General features: G+C 39.7%; 1 protein-coding gene across 2 annotated transcripts in view; it reads right to left on the reverse strand.

The window, feature by feature from the left end:
- Positions 1-578: 578 nt before the first annotated feature.
- The window catches only part of simc1 (SUMO interacting motifs containing 1), a 43,125-nt gene continuing 29,729 nt past the window's right edge, over positions 579-13,974 (reverse strand). For both annotated transcript variants that reach the window (XM_041193808.1, XM_041193807.1), the window contains exons 7-10: positions 13,238-13,366; positions 12,966-13,122; positions 10,835-10,922; positions 579-2,075 (exon numbers count right to left, since the gene is read on the reverse strand). In XM_041193808.1, the coding sequence (XP_041049742.1) occupies positions 1,852-2,075; positions 10,835-10,922; positions 12,966-13,122; positions 13,238-13,366 (598 nt within the window). In that variant the 3' untranslated portion in view covers positions 579-1,851. The remainder of the gene's footprint in view (positions 2,076-10,834; positions 10,923-12,965; positions 13,123-13,237; positions 13,367-13,974) is intronic.

The raw sequence follows: 13,974 nt of genomic DNA on the forward strand, positions 1-13,974 counted from the left end.
GCCCTAATTTTACAGCTACAACATGGCAGGAGCAGGGACATAAAATGCAGCAAGCTGTTCAAAAGTCCATTGACTTCGGCGGGACCATAAAACCCTTATGGCATAAAATTTCACCCCCCTATTCCCTGTATGGCTGTCACACATTTCCTTTACTGATGTGCTTAATTTTGGTGTTTTACCTTTATTAAGCCTCGAGTAGGCAGCAGATGGCAGTCAATAAGCAGCAAGCCCTAGTGCAACAGCTGAGCCAAACTCATGGATTGGTCCCACTGTCCCCCATATTATCCACCTACCCCATTTCTTGGTGCTCCATGTGGTACAATGGCCATTGCCTGCTAATCAGCATATGTGCTCTCTAGCATTGCCAAATAAAGTTGCAGTGAGAATGACAAGTCAGCATCGGTGAAAAACAGGCCTAAGGTCCAAACCCCATGACCATATAGACATTCCATCATATGAGTTACTATTCTATCAAGTTCACCTTGTGTCAAACCAAGGGATCATGAACAATAACATTTTCAATTGTTTGTGAAACTGTCTAAGACTACTGCATGTTACCGAAAATGAATAGCCTTCTGAGAGATACAACATTGAATTATTAGTGTACACATACATTACATTAAATAAACAAGTATGAAAAATACATTCTTCAGGATTCTGGTAACTATTTCCTTGAATTGGTTTAGTTCCAACTAATTTAAAAATGTAATAGTGCAATATTATGTTACAGTAGAACCATCATAGCCTGCCTTAGTGGGGGGAATCATCCCTCTCCCTGCCCCCCCACCCCACGGGTGTATAATGGAATTTGGTGGACAAATAACCATCCCTATATTTCAGAGTAACTACAGTATCCTAGTACAAGTAATAAAAGAAACATCACGGAACTTCATTCACTATGGAAAGATGAAATAACTAAAGAAGTGGTGCAATGAGGTGATATCTCACGCAAGGTTTTGTCTTGCAGAAAATAAAGGGGCACAGATTATGAAAGTTCCACTACTGTATATATGTATGCAATAAGCCTGCAGAGAGGATACCTCATGAAAGTCAATTTTAAAATGTGACACGTTAGAGGAATAACGATAAAATCATATTTAAATTTGTAAGATAAAAAGAACATTCTGACAACATGAATGGGAGGCATAGAATTCTGGGTTAATCACTCCTATTAATGTGAGATTCGGTTACATTAAACTTTAAATAAAATACTTACAAAGAAACTGCTCTGACACACAGAAAGTGATTAACATGCAAACAAAGAATCCATATTCCAAAGCAACAAAAGGTACATGTCGTGTGAATAGCCATCGTATGAACTCTGGTCACTCTGAATTTGTGTGGGCTGACTGAATGGTCCATGTGAAGACAAGAAACCCTCCCAATTCTATTCCAAGAAATATGGTTTAGCCCATATCCTTTATGGGCACTCTTCCTTTTCCCGCCTCACATGTACAGAGTTTCACTTCAAAACATTTTTGCTGAAGTCCGAAGATAACTGACAATTCGTTTGAAGTCTGCGTTTCTGTATCCAGTGGAAAAGCACCAAAGCAAAAGGAAATACATTCAGTGGTGATCGTGTTCTTCTGTGTCGTGGTGAGAAATATAGTTTAATGCAAAAGTAATGAAATCAGAGGAGTTTTCTCTGTTCAGCACAGGGTTTGTACGGCTGCCTTATAATGGCAAAAATCCTAATGCCATGCTTTGCACGTATGTCGACAAACTGAGAGCTGGAAATGCTTTTCAAATTCCAGATGGTGCAGTGCTTTGTGCAAGAGATGCCTGTTTGTTGGAAGCAAATCTTAGGCCATATTATATATAAAGTTATCTGTTTGAAGTAAATTAAAACAGCTATGTTCCAGTTGCTGCACAAAGAAGCAGAGCTTTCAGTAGATTGATCTGTTCTTCTAATTGTGGATTCAATGGTGGTCCTAAATCACTGAGTACTCGATTGTAGAATAACTCCATATCCGACTGAACCTCTTCAGCGGTGATCCGATCATGAGTAGTGAGCACTGGAGGAGTGTCTGCTAGAACATATTTTACCCGTTCTGAGATTGAAAGCCTCAGGTGACCTAAAGGACACATTCAAAAGAGATAAAAGAAGTAGTGAGAAAGGATCCTAGCCCAAAAAAGTCAAGATGTAAATCTAAGATGTGGAGCCAGGAAATAACAAAAGTGAGAATGGGAATACTGGCCTGCTTATGGTAATCATCGTGCTTGACAGAAAATAATTCAGGAAATTAGAGGAGCACAAAACAAAGGTAATGCAATAATGCTGGGGGACTTTAATCTTCATATACACAGGCCAAACCAAATTGAGAAAAGTCGTTTGGAGGGTGAGTCATGGCCTTCATGTGAGAGCTTTATAGAACAACATGTTGAGGAACCAAATAGGCAACAGGCACAACACATTGCGTGTTGTGTAATAACTAGTAATCTTGAAGCAAAGGATCCTCTGGGGAAGAGTGATCATGATATGGCAGAATTCATATTAAGATTGAGACTGATGTGGTTAAGTCTGAAATGAGGGTCTTACATTTAAACAAAGCCAACTAAAGAGGCATAAGAGGTGAGTTGATGGAGGTAGATTGGGAAATTAGAATAGAGGGTATATTAGTAAATAAGGAATGGAATTTCGAAAGGAAGTTCAAGAAATAACTCATAATTCTCAACAAGTGAGGAATAAAAGCTCCAATGGCTAACGAGAGAAATTAAGGATAATATAATAGTATTAGCTTAATAGAGGAGGCTTACAACGTTGTCAAAAGTGTAGCAAGACTGAATATTGGGGGAGTTTTCAAAATCAGCAAATGATGACTGTAAAGAACCTATGTTTTTATTCCTTTGACTGTGACTTTAAGATTGGACTGTAACTTTGAAAAGCCACAGTGGCTGCAATTTAAAAAAAAATTCTCTGAAGCAGGAAGAGAAGATCTACAATGTTGCCACTTCTTGGAACAAGGTGTGCCAGGTTGGACAATTGTGCCAGAAAGGACATGTGTAAGAGAGAACTGGCTAGTGACAGCATTTGATTGGCTGCTGACCAGGTGACCAGGGTTTTGAGATAGAAGTAGCCAGCAGGAGGATCCCAACCTGCCAGGAGGAAAGACCTAAAAACCTCTATCACCCATGTTTTTGGAAAAACTCCAACAATTCTGCCATAGTAATTAGCTGGCTAAACCTCACACCTCCGTATCCTGTTTTTTGAAAATAACATCTCTAGTACAGATGTTAAAAGCAGGTTTTCAACTAGTAAACTACAGACTGGAAGTGCTGAAACATCACCTTGCTTCAGCAGTACAGGTCTGCAAAGAAGTTTGAAGACTTCAAGCAAAATCAACTCATCTAACCTTGTATATTGGTGCTATCGAACTGTTTTGTATTGCTCACCCTTAAGATCCTTGTTTGTGCGTCTTTTGTGTGTGTGTGTTTGTCTATAAGGGTTAAAAAGGGGTAGAGTAAGTTATGGAGTTGAGTTAGCAGTTCATATTTCTTTCTTTTGTTATTGGTTAAAAACAATTTGTCTAATAAACAGTTACCTACTTGTTAAGTTTACAAATCTGGTGCTCGTACTCTATTAACTGTCTAATTTAATTTAAATTAGGTAAAATTGGGGCAATTTGGTAGTCTGATCAACCTTTTCACATTTGTCATGGCTTGGGGAGCAGTCGGGCTTGATATCCCCAGTGAGTCGTGACATGATCAAGACTAATAAAGAGGAAGAAAGTAGAAGATGAGAGTAAACTAGCAAGAAATATAAACACAGATTGTAAGATATTTTACAAGTATGTAAGAAAAAAAAAGATTAGTGAAGAAGAGGGATAAATTATAATGGGGAATAAGGAAATGGCAGCGATGCTAAACAAATAGTTTGTCTTCAAAGCAGAAGAAACAAAAACATTGAGGAAATAGTGGGGAAACGGCTTAAATGTGGGTGAGAAACTTAAAGTAGTTAATGTTAGTAAAGAGTTAGTAAATAGTAAAAGGAAAAGTACCGGAGAAATTAATTAGACTAAAAGCTGATAAATCCCCTGGACCTGATGGCCTAGACCCTAGGGTTTAGAAGAGGTGGCTATGGAGATAGTGGATGCATTGGTATGATCTTCAGAATTCCTGACGTTCTAAAACAGTCCTCATGGATTGGAGGGTAGCCATGTAACCATGCTGTTCAAGGACAAAGGAAGAGAGAAAACAGGTAACTTTAAGGTCAGTTAACCCAACATCAGTAGTGGGGAAAAAGGAGGTAACATGGCACTTAGAAAATCATAATATGATTCGACACAGTTATACGAAAGGGAAATCATGTTTGATAAATCTATTGAGTTTTCAAAGGGTGGAAACCGGAACCAGTGAGTTTAATATACTTACGTTTTCAGATGGCATTTGATAAGGTGTCACACAAGTTTAGGGCTGATGGGATTGAGGATTGGTTAATGGACAGGAAACAGTAGAAACAAACATATCATTTTCCAAATGACATGCTGTAACTAGAGGAGTAAGACCATAAGATGTAGGAGCAGAAGTCGCACCGAGTCTGCTCCGCCATTCAATGAGATCATGGCTGATCTGATAATCCTCAACTCCGCTTTCCTGCCTTCGCCCCATAACCCTTGATTCCCTTACTAATTAAAAAACTGCCTATCTCCGCCTTGAATATACTTAACGACCCAGCTGCTACAGCCCTCTGCGGTAAAGAATTCCACAGATTAACCACTCTGAGAGAAGAAATTCCTCCTCATCTCTGTTTTAAATATGCGATCCCTTGCACTGAGATTATACGCTCTAGTCCTAGACTCTCCCACAAGGGAAAACAACCTCTCAGCATGTACCCCGTCAAGCCCCCTAAGAATCTTATATGTTTCAATAAGGTCACCTCTCATTCTTCTAAACTCCAATGAGTACAGGCCCAACCTATTCAACCTCTCCTTATAAGAAAACCCCTCCATACCCAGAATGAGCCTAGCAAACCTTCTTTAGACTGCCTCCAATGGCAGTATATCTTTCCTTAGATAAGGGGACCAAAACTGTTCACTGTTCTAGGTGTGGTCTAACTAGTGCCATGTATAGCTTTAGCAAGACTTCTCTATTTTTATACTCCATTCCCTTTGAAATAAAGGCCAACATTCCATTTGCCTTCCCTATTAGCTGTTGAACTTGTATGTTAGCATTTTGGGATTCATGCACAAGGACTCCCAAATCCATCTGTGCTGTAGCCTTCTGCAGTCTTTCTCCATTTAAGTAATATTCAGCTCCTTTATTCTTCCTGCCAAAGTGCATAACCTCATATTTTCCCACATTATATTCCATCTGCCACTTCTTTTGCCCACTCACTTATATCCCTCTGTAGACTTTTTGTGTCATCATTACCACTTGCCTTCCCTCCTATTTTTATATCATCTGCAAATCTGGCAATAGTATATTCACTTCCCTCATCTAAGTCATTTGTATATATTGTAAATAAATGACGCTCCAGCACTAATTCCTGTGGCACTCCATTAGTTACAGGTTGCCATCCTGAAAATGCCCCCATTATCCCAAGTCTCTGTCTTCTATTAGTTAGCCATTCCTCCATCCATGCTAATATACTACCCCCAACACCACGGTCTCTTATCTTATTAAGTAGCCTTATGTACGGTACCTTTATTGAACACCTTTTGGAAATCCAAATATATTACATCTGCTGGTTCCTCTTTATCTACCCTGCTTGCTACCTCGTCAAAGAATTCTAATAAATTTGTCAGGCATGATTTCCCCTTCATGAAACCATGCTTACTCTGCTTGATTAGATTATGTAATTTTAAATGCACTGCTATAACAGCCTTTATAGTAGACTAACATTTTTCCAATGACAGATGCTAAGCTAACTGGCCTATAGTTACCTGTTTTTGTCTCCCTTTTTGAATAAGGGTGTTACATTGGCAGTTTTCCAATCCTTTGGAACTTTTCCAGAATCTAAAGATTCTTGGAAGATAACTACCAGTACTTCCACTATCTCTGTAGCTACTTCCTTTTAATATCCTTGGATGCAACCCATTAGGTTCAGGAGACTTATCGACCTCTAGCCCTATAAGTTTCCCTAGTACTTTTTCTCTAGTGATAGTTGTTGTATTTATTTCCTCCCCCTCTCTTGCTGCGCGATTTATTTAGTATTGGAATACTATTAATGTCTTCTACCATGAAGGCTGAAGCAAAGTATTCAACTCCTCTGCCATTTCCTGATTCCCCATTTATTTTTTCCCCAGCCTCATTATGTGAGGGGCCTATGTTCACTTTGGTCCCTCTCTTCCTTTTTATGCATTGAAAGAAGTTCTTACTATCTGTTTTTATATCACTTGCTAGTTTACCCTCAATGTTTATTTTTTCCCCCTTTATTACTTTTTTGGTTATCTTTTGTTGGTTTTTAAAACTTTCCTGTTCCTCTGGCTTACCACTAATCATTGCCACATTGAATGTCTTTTCTTTTAATTTGATATTATCCTTAACTTCCTCGGTTAACCATGGTTAGTTTATCCCCATCCTTCAATCCTTCTTCCTCACCAGGATATATCTTTGTTGTAAATCATGAGCTATTTTCTTAAATGTCTGCCATTGTTCATTAACCGTTTTTTCCTGCTAAAATCCTATCCCAGTCCACTCCAGCCAACTCTGCCCTCATTCCTTTCTAATTACCCTTATTTAAGTTTAGCACAGTTTTCGACCCAAGTTTCTCACTCTCGAACTGAATGCTAAATTCGACCATATTATGGTCACTGTTTCCTAGGACATCTTTTACTCAGATTATTTATTAAACCTGCCTCATTATACATTACCAGATCCAAAATAGCCTGATCCTTGGTTGGATCCACAACATATTGTTTTAGGCAACTGTTCTGAATACACTATCTGAATTCTTGCTCATGTCCACCTCTGCTAATTTGATTTTCCTTTGATTTGATAATCTACATGAAGATTAAAGTCACCCATGATTAACGTACTGCCTTCTTTACATGCCCTCATTATTTCCTGATTTATTCCCCATCCTACAGTATAGCTACTGTTCAGGCACCTATAGACTACTCCCAACAGTGTCGTCTTCTCCTTGTTATTTCTTACCTCCACCCATATGGAATCTACATCTTCCGATCCAAGATACTTCCTTGCTATCGTACTTATTCCATCTTGCACTAACAAAGCTAACCCACCATCCTTTCCTTCCTGCCTGTCCTTTTGAAAAGTCACATACCCTGAATATTTAGTTCCCAGCTTCGATTTCCTTGTAATCGTGTCTCTGTAATGGCTATAAGATTATACCCATTAACCTTTATTTGTGCCATTAATTCATTTATTTTGTTCTGAATACTGTGTACATTTAAGTAAAGAGCCATTAATTTTGCCTTTTTATCATTTTTCTCCTTTGACCCTATTTGCTGCTGTTTCTTATTGTTTGTACTCTGTCCCTTCCTGTCACACCCTGGGTATCGTTACCTAAATAGCTGCCCTGCTAGGCTGCCATATCCTTTTGCTTTGTAAGCCTACGTATCCCCTTTCCAGAACCTTCCCCCTCTCTATTTAGTTTAAAGCCTTCTCTACATCCCTAGTTATTTGGTTTGCCAGGACACTAGTCCCAGCACAGTTCAAGTGAAGCCTGTCCCACTGGGATAGCTCCCTTCCACCCCAGTACTGATGCCAGTACCCAGGAGCTGAAACCCATTCCTCCCACACCAATCTTTGAGCCACACATTTAACTCCTTAACTTTATTTACCCTATCCCAGTTTGCCTGTGGCTCAGGTAGTAATCCTGAGATTATAACCTTGGAGGTTCTGCTTTTTAATTTAGCTCCTAACTGTTCAAATTCTTTCACCAGAACCTCCTTTCTAGTCCTATCAACGTCGTTGGTACCAGCAATGACAACTGGATCCCTCCCCTCCCACTCCAAATTCCTGTCCAGTCCTGAGGAGATATCCTTAACCCTGGCACCAGGGAACACAGCCTTCGGGACTCGCTGATTCAAAATAATTGAAAATGATTTAAAAATATCTTACTGAACTGTTTGATAGGTTTCACTGGTCATTTCCTTGGTAAATTGAAAATTTTTGATATGGGAAAACTTTAAAAATGTGCCTATTAACGCCTGTGAAAATGAGTGCAAGCCTTCCCAAAACCAGAGAAGTTGGTGGATTTTTGCAATTTTGAGCTGGGGGAGTGGTCAGTTTTGTTAGCAAAGGGATGGGACAGACACCTGATGTGGGTGAATTGTATCTTAAACCACTGTAAAAGCTCCAGCTTAAGTGGTTTTGTGGCATAATTCACATTTTAAATTCTCTGCAATTGGCATATTGTACTACATTGTATCTGGAGCACAGAAACAGGTCATTTGGCCCAACAGGTCCATGCCAGTGGTTATGCTCCACACAAGCCTCTTGTCGCTTTTCTTCATCTAATCCCATCATCATATCCTTCTATTCCTTTTTTAGTTGTGTGCTAGCAAGTTCCGTATTCTGACCATTATTTGCATAAAGACATTTCCCCTAAATCTCTAATTGGCAAAATATTATTGAAATATTATTAATAGTCATTTGGTAGTACGGAACCTGAGTATTGCTTAAAAAAGAGATATGTCTAAGCCTTTCAACTTGCATTCATCAGGACACTCTCAAGAATACCAGTATAAGGGAGAAAACAAAAATTTAAACTGTATGCGAAGAGTGCGCTGATTGGTTGGCATGTGGCATTGCCGTGGAGAATGCACCACTGATGGTGACTGACAGTTTAGTGCCAAGTATTGTTTGAAATTTAAACCAGGCAGTTTGACACTGATCAAGGTATTGCCTTGAGGAATGAGTCAGGGAATGGCTGTCACTTATTTTGTTTAGCTGAAACAGACGCAATGTATGTACATGTTATTTCTGTCTGCAAAGAACAGGACCCTGTATATTAATATATGTAGCTTCCAGTACACGCAAATGTGCCACATTGCAAGCCAGACTGACAATCTTAAATTGGTTATCAGTGTAATCCTTAGCACATTGAGGACTATTTAGCAAATGTCCAATAGCAGAATCACATCTAATGTTGTACACTGTGTTTTGAGTTTTGCAAGCACGGGCTGGTTGGGTATGGTCTGTACCCTGTCCATTGCGGACAGCAGCTGGAACATACTGTCTGATATGATCCGTCAGTCTTTGGGACATATGCCCTACCTACCTAGCATCACAATGGCACTAAAATTGATATACCACATGACTTATTTGTGTGATAGGCAGAATATGTTTTTGGCTTGATGGCAGCACTCTTGTTATTGATGAATGCCATTACTGCATAGTAGCAGTGTGAAACAGTTAGCTTCACCTGTTGCTCAAATTTTTGAGATACCTCACCCTTCCAGGGTAATCTGAAGTAGACTGGGCATCTTTCGGGGCCGAAAGTGACGGTCTTAGGCCTGTTCATGAGTTTGCGTGATATACAGCGCAAAATGATCTGATCAGGGTAGCCATTATCCTGCATGATGCCTTTGATGCGCCCTATTTCAGCATCAAGCTTGCATTGTGAACAAATGGCTCGAGCTCTATTTACAAGGCATATTTCTGATATGTGGATGATACATTTCCTATATTTAAATCCACAGCTGCATGTAACAATTTCCTTACATGTCTCCATCCTGCTCTCAAAATTCACCCATGAAATGAAGCAGTTAAATAAACTCCCTGTCCTTGATGTACTAGTTGAGAAATCTGCCAGGGGATTCTCTACCATTGTCTACTGCAAGCCTATCTTCACTGGTCAATATACGCATTGGGATTCTTATAGTTCCACACGCAGTAAGATTGGTCTTATCGGCAACCTTGTAAATAGGCCCGAGACATTTGCTTATGCAGGATAATGGCTACCCTGATCAGATTATTTCATGCTGTATATCACACAAAGTCACTAAAGCCCTGAAAAGTGCCCAGTCTCATAAGTTGAGCAATAGGTGAAGCTAACTGTTTCATGCTGCTACTATGCAGTAGCAACACAAGTGGTATTCGCCACTAACAGAGTGCTGCCGTCAAGCCAAAAAGATGTTCTGCCTAACACACAAATGAGTAATGCGGTATACGAATTTCAGTGCCAGTGTGATGCTAGGTATGTAGGCCGTACATCCCAAAGACTGGCAGATTGTATCAAACAGCATGTTTGCAACTGTTCGCAACAGGCAAAGTACAGCCCATGCTTGCAGAACTCAAAACACAGTGTACAACATTAGATGTGATTCTGCGATTGGACAATGTTTGTTAAATAATCCTCAGTGTACTAAGAATTATGCTGACAACCAATTTATGATCATCAGTCGGACTCAGTGTGGCGCATTTGTGTGTACTGGAAGCTACATATATTAATTCACAGGGTCCTGTTCTTTGCAGACAGACAGCATATGTACACACATTGCCTCTGTTTCAGCTAAACAAAGTAAGTGACAGCTATCCGTTGGTTCATTCCTCAGGACAGTGCCTTGACTAATCAGAGTAAAGCTGCCTTAAATTTCAAACAATGCTTGACAGTTAAATGTCAGTCACCATCAACTGGTGAATTCTCCATGGCAATGCCTCTGTCAGAGTCCACTTGACAACCAATCAGCACTCCCTTCTCATACAGTATAATTTGTTTGCTTTACATGTGGTATTCTTGTGAATTGTCCTGATGAGTGTAGAACAAAAAGCTGCAACAAAAAACATCTCTTTTCTCATCAATACTCAAGTATTGATAGTCTTGGATGTGACCTCTGATGCCTTGAGGGCATTATTTAGTAACATCAACATGATTAGGAGACAACAAAGGGAAACTCTCAGAAACAAAAAGTATTTTCTAACTTACGCTTAGTCACCTCTTGGTAGCTCAAAAGCAGTAAACAGAGAAGGTTGACAAGTTCCTCCCAATACTGCCATTTGCTTGAACAACGCTCCTGAGAAAATGAATAATGTTTAGTATATAACACAGGCACTGTACAATACCTCTCCTTTGCACACCCTTACAGATTTTTCCAATCCATAGGAATATTAGGAATAGGAGTAGTCCATTCAGTCCCTTGGCATGCTCTGCCATTCATTCAGATCATGACTGATCTGCACCTCAACTGCATTTACTCGCCTTTGCTCCAGGTACCGTTAACCAACAAAAATCTATTCATCCCAGTAAGAAAGCTCCAATTGTTTCAGTATCCACACCCTTTTGGGGGAAGAGAGTTCCAAATTTCTATTAGCCTTTGTGTGAAAAAGTGGTTCCTGATCTTGCTTTCGTATGATCTAGCTCTAATTTTCAGATCATGTCCCCTTTGATCTTGATTTTACCACCAGGAAATGGTTTCTCCACATCTAACTGATCAAATCTTTGAAACATACTTCACCTTCATTGGATCATCCCTCAATCTCTTATACTCAAGGGAATACAAACTAGGTTCATACAATTTGGCCTCATAATTTAACCCTTTAGGTCCTGCATCACTCCAGTTAATTTGTACTGCACCCCCTCCAACACCGTGGTACGGTGTCCAAAACTGATGCAGAGCTCCATATGGGCTCTGGGGCTCCACAACTGAAGCATCACTTCCCTTTGTATCTCAACCACCTTAAAATAAAGCCAACATTCAATTAGATTTTTCTGATTGCTTTTTGTACCTACCTATTAATTTGTTTAGTTAGACGACCAAAAGATGTTACAGCTCTAGTTTATTGCCATTTAGAAAATACTTCAATTTATTTTTCAAGGGTCTTAAGTAGATGACCTCAAATTTGCCAATATTGGATTCCATTTGCCATAGCTGTGTCTCATTTACTGGGTGGAATCAAATGTATGAATGTATATCTGGATTTAATGCGCAGCTCTCGTCAGCTCACTAGCTGGTGGGTGATAACACTGTCACTGCTTCTTGGGAAGGCCTGCCAAATTAAGTGCCAATCAGCCACTTAACTGGGCATCTGTAGGCCATCCCTGGGATCAAGGGCCCCAGGGACAGAGTTCCAAGCTGCTGAGAGCTCCTGGGCAATCAGAGGCCAGAAGCTCTTCATGGAACAGCTGTTGCCCTTAATGTGTCCAGAGGCCCATGAGCATTGAGTGACCAAGGACAGAGCTATCTGTCAGAATAGGAGTCGTGTGGTAGTGGTTTGACAGGAAGGGCAGGGGGTGCCTCTCAGTGGGCTCCCCCCTCCCCCACTTCCTGATGCCAGTCCGTTGATCAGACAGAGTGCCTTTGAGCAAGGGAAACCCCACCCCACTCCCATCCTGTAAGTCCCCTAAGTGAGATTCCCATATGGCAAGCATTAATTGTCCATTTAAATAATTGGTGGCGGGGAGAGAAGGCTTTCTCCACGCCTTCCCACCACATTCTTAATTGGGAAGGAGGCGACAGGAAGGTGGCAGGATCCCCACCCGCCTGATTAAATGCCCCCGCCACCAAACTCGCCATGGGGGAGAACATTACAATCTGCCCATTCTATGTAATTTTGTAATTTTCAACTGCAACTACTTACTGTCCCTCCTATTTTAGCGGAGCTTGACTTTAACAACAAGATTAGTTCCTTACCAACTATTTGTTTATTCCTTGGTCTACTAAAAAAGGAAACAAAACACTGTGGGCAGAATTTTATGGGTGATGGGCTGTCCTAGGCCACATCTACTCCCCATAAAATTATGTACAGATTTGGGGCGGGCGGGAGGTCGGTGTGAAGGTCACTCGGGGAATTTTATGGGCCCCCCTGCCTGTAAACTCACTGGTGGGGGATTGAAAATTTCTGCCCTATACCATCAAATTTAATTATTTAAAAAAAATTCTACAGCTTTAAATACTAAATACATTACTAGTTTAAATATTATAAAGGATAATACATAATTTACCATTTATGATGTATTATATACAGAATAAAGTTCGAATTCAAAAGTATAACATGTTGAGCCTATAGCAGATTAAGCCATCACAAGGCTGTTAGGTGAAGAAAGAAAATGTACTTACATCGGTTTCTAAGGGAAATTTAGCATATTTAAGGAAATGTAGCACTTTTCCCAATGACATGGGCAGAGTATTTTGTTTCTTGGTGCAATGGTGGAAGAGAAGATCTAGTAACTTGCAGCGCAGGAGTTGGCTCTCGATACTTCTTAAAACTGTTAGTCTTTGAAGTTGTAAGGAAAGAAATGAAATACATTTGAACAACCGACATGTTCAGGCTACAAAGCACAGCAGTGTCGTTTCAAAGCACGAATTAACAATGAAGTTTCTCATCTCACCTCTGTGATCTTTTTGAAATGTACAGAAAATGTTGAAATATTGCTTCTGCAATTTTATTTGAACTGCACATTGGGGAACGATCCACTTCTACAGCCAAGGTCAGCATCTTTTGAAGGAGACAAATAACTCTAGAGAAACAAAGCAGTGCAAGTGACAAGTATTCATTAGTTTTGTAGAATAAATAGGGCTGCGACACAACTGAAACGCTTTCCTTAACTCTTAATAACATCATCAGTACTGAAATAACACACACTGCTAAGCTCCTTCAATGCACCACTACAGAAGACAGAGGGTCCATTGAAGAGGTTTAGAATGCATAATTGACTCATCTTAATATTTATTTCAAATTCAAAAGATGTCACTATATCAAATGGATCCAATATACTTTAATAAAAGGTACAACATCAAATAAATAGGGAATCACAAAATGACTCAATGTGTCTACTTGTCAGTTAGAATCTCACGGGATCTTAAGATGCATATTACAGATCATATACATGTGCAGGTGATAAGTTACGATTCAAATCTGAGAATCAATCGTGAAAGCACATTAGTCAGGCATTCCACACCAATCTTGATTTTCTTCTATGCATTAATGCATTAATTTGCATTAATGTGGGCTAGAATGTCAAATATATGATCTTGTATGTTTTTGAAATGCTGCTCGGTGCTTTTTTGGGACTTAGCAGATACTATTGAACAAATGTTCCAGATAGTAATCACAGACATTATAGAG

This window comes from Carcharodon carcharias, chromosome 8 (genome assembly GCF_017639515.1).
Source record: "Carcharodon carcharias isolate sCarCar2 chromosome 8, sCarCar2.pri, whole genome shotgun sequence".
NCBI classification, from domain to species: Eukaryota; Metazoa; Chordata; class Chondrichthyes; order Lamniformes; family Lamnidae; genus Carcharodon; species Carcharodon carcharias.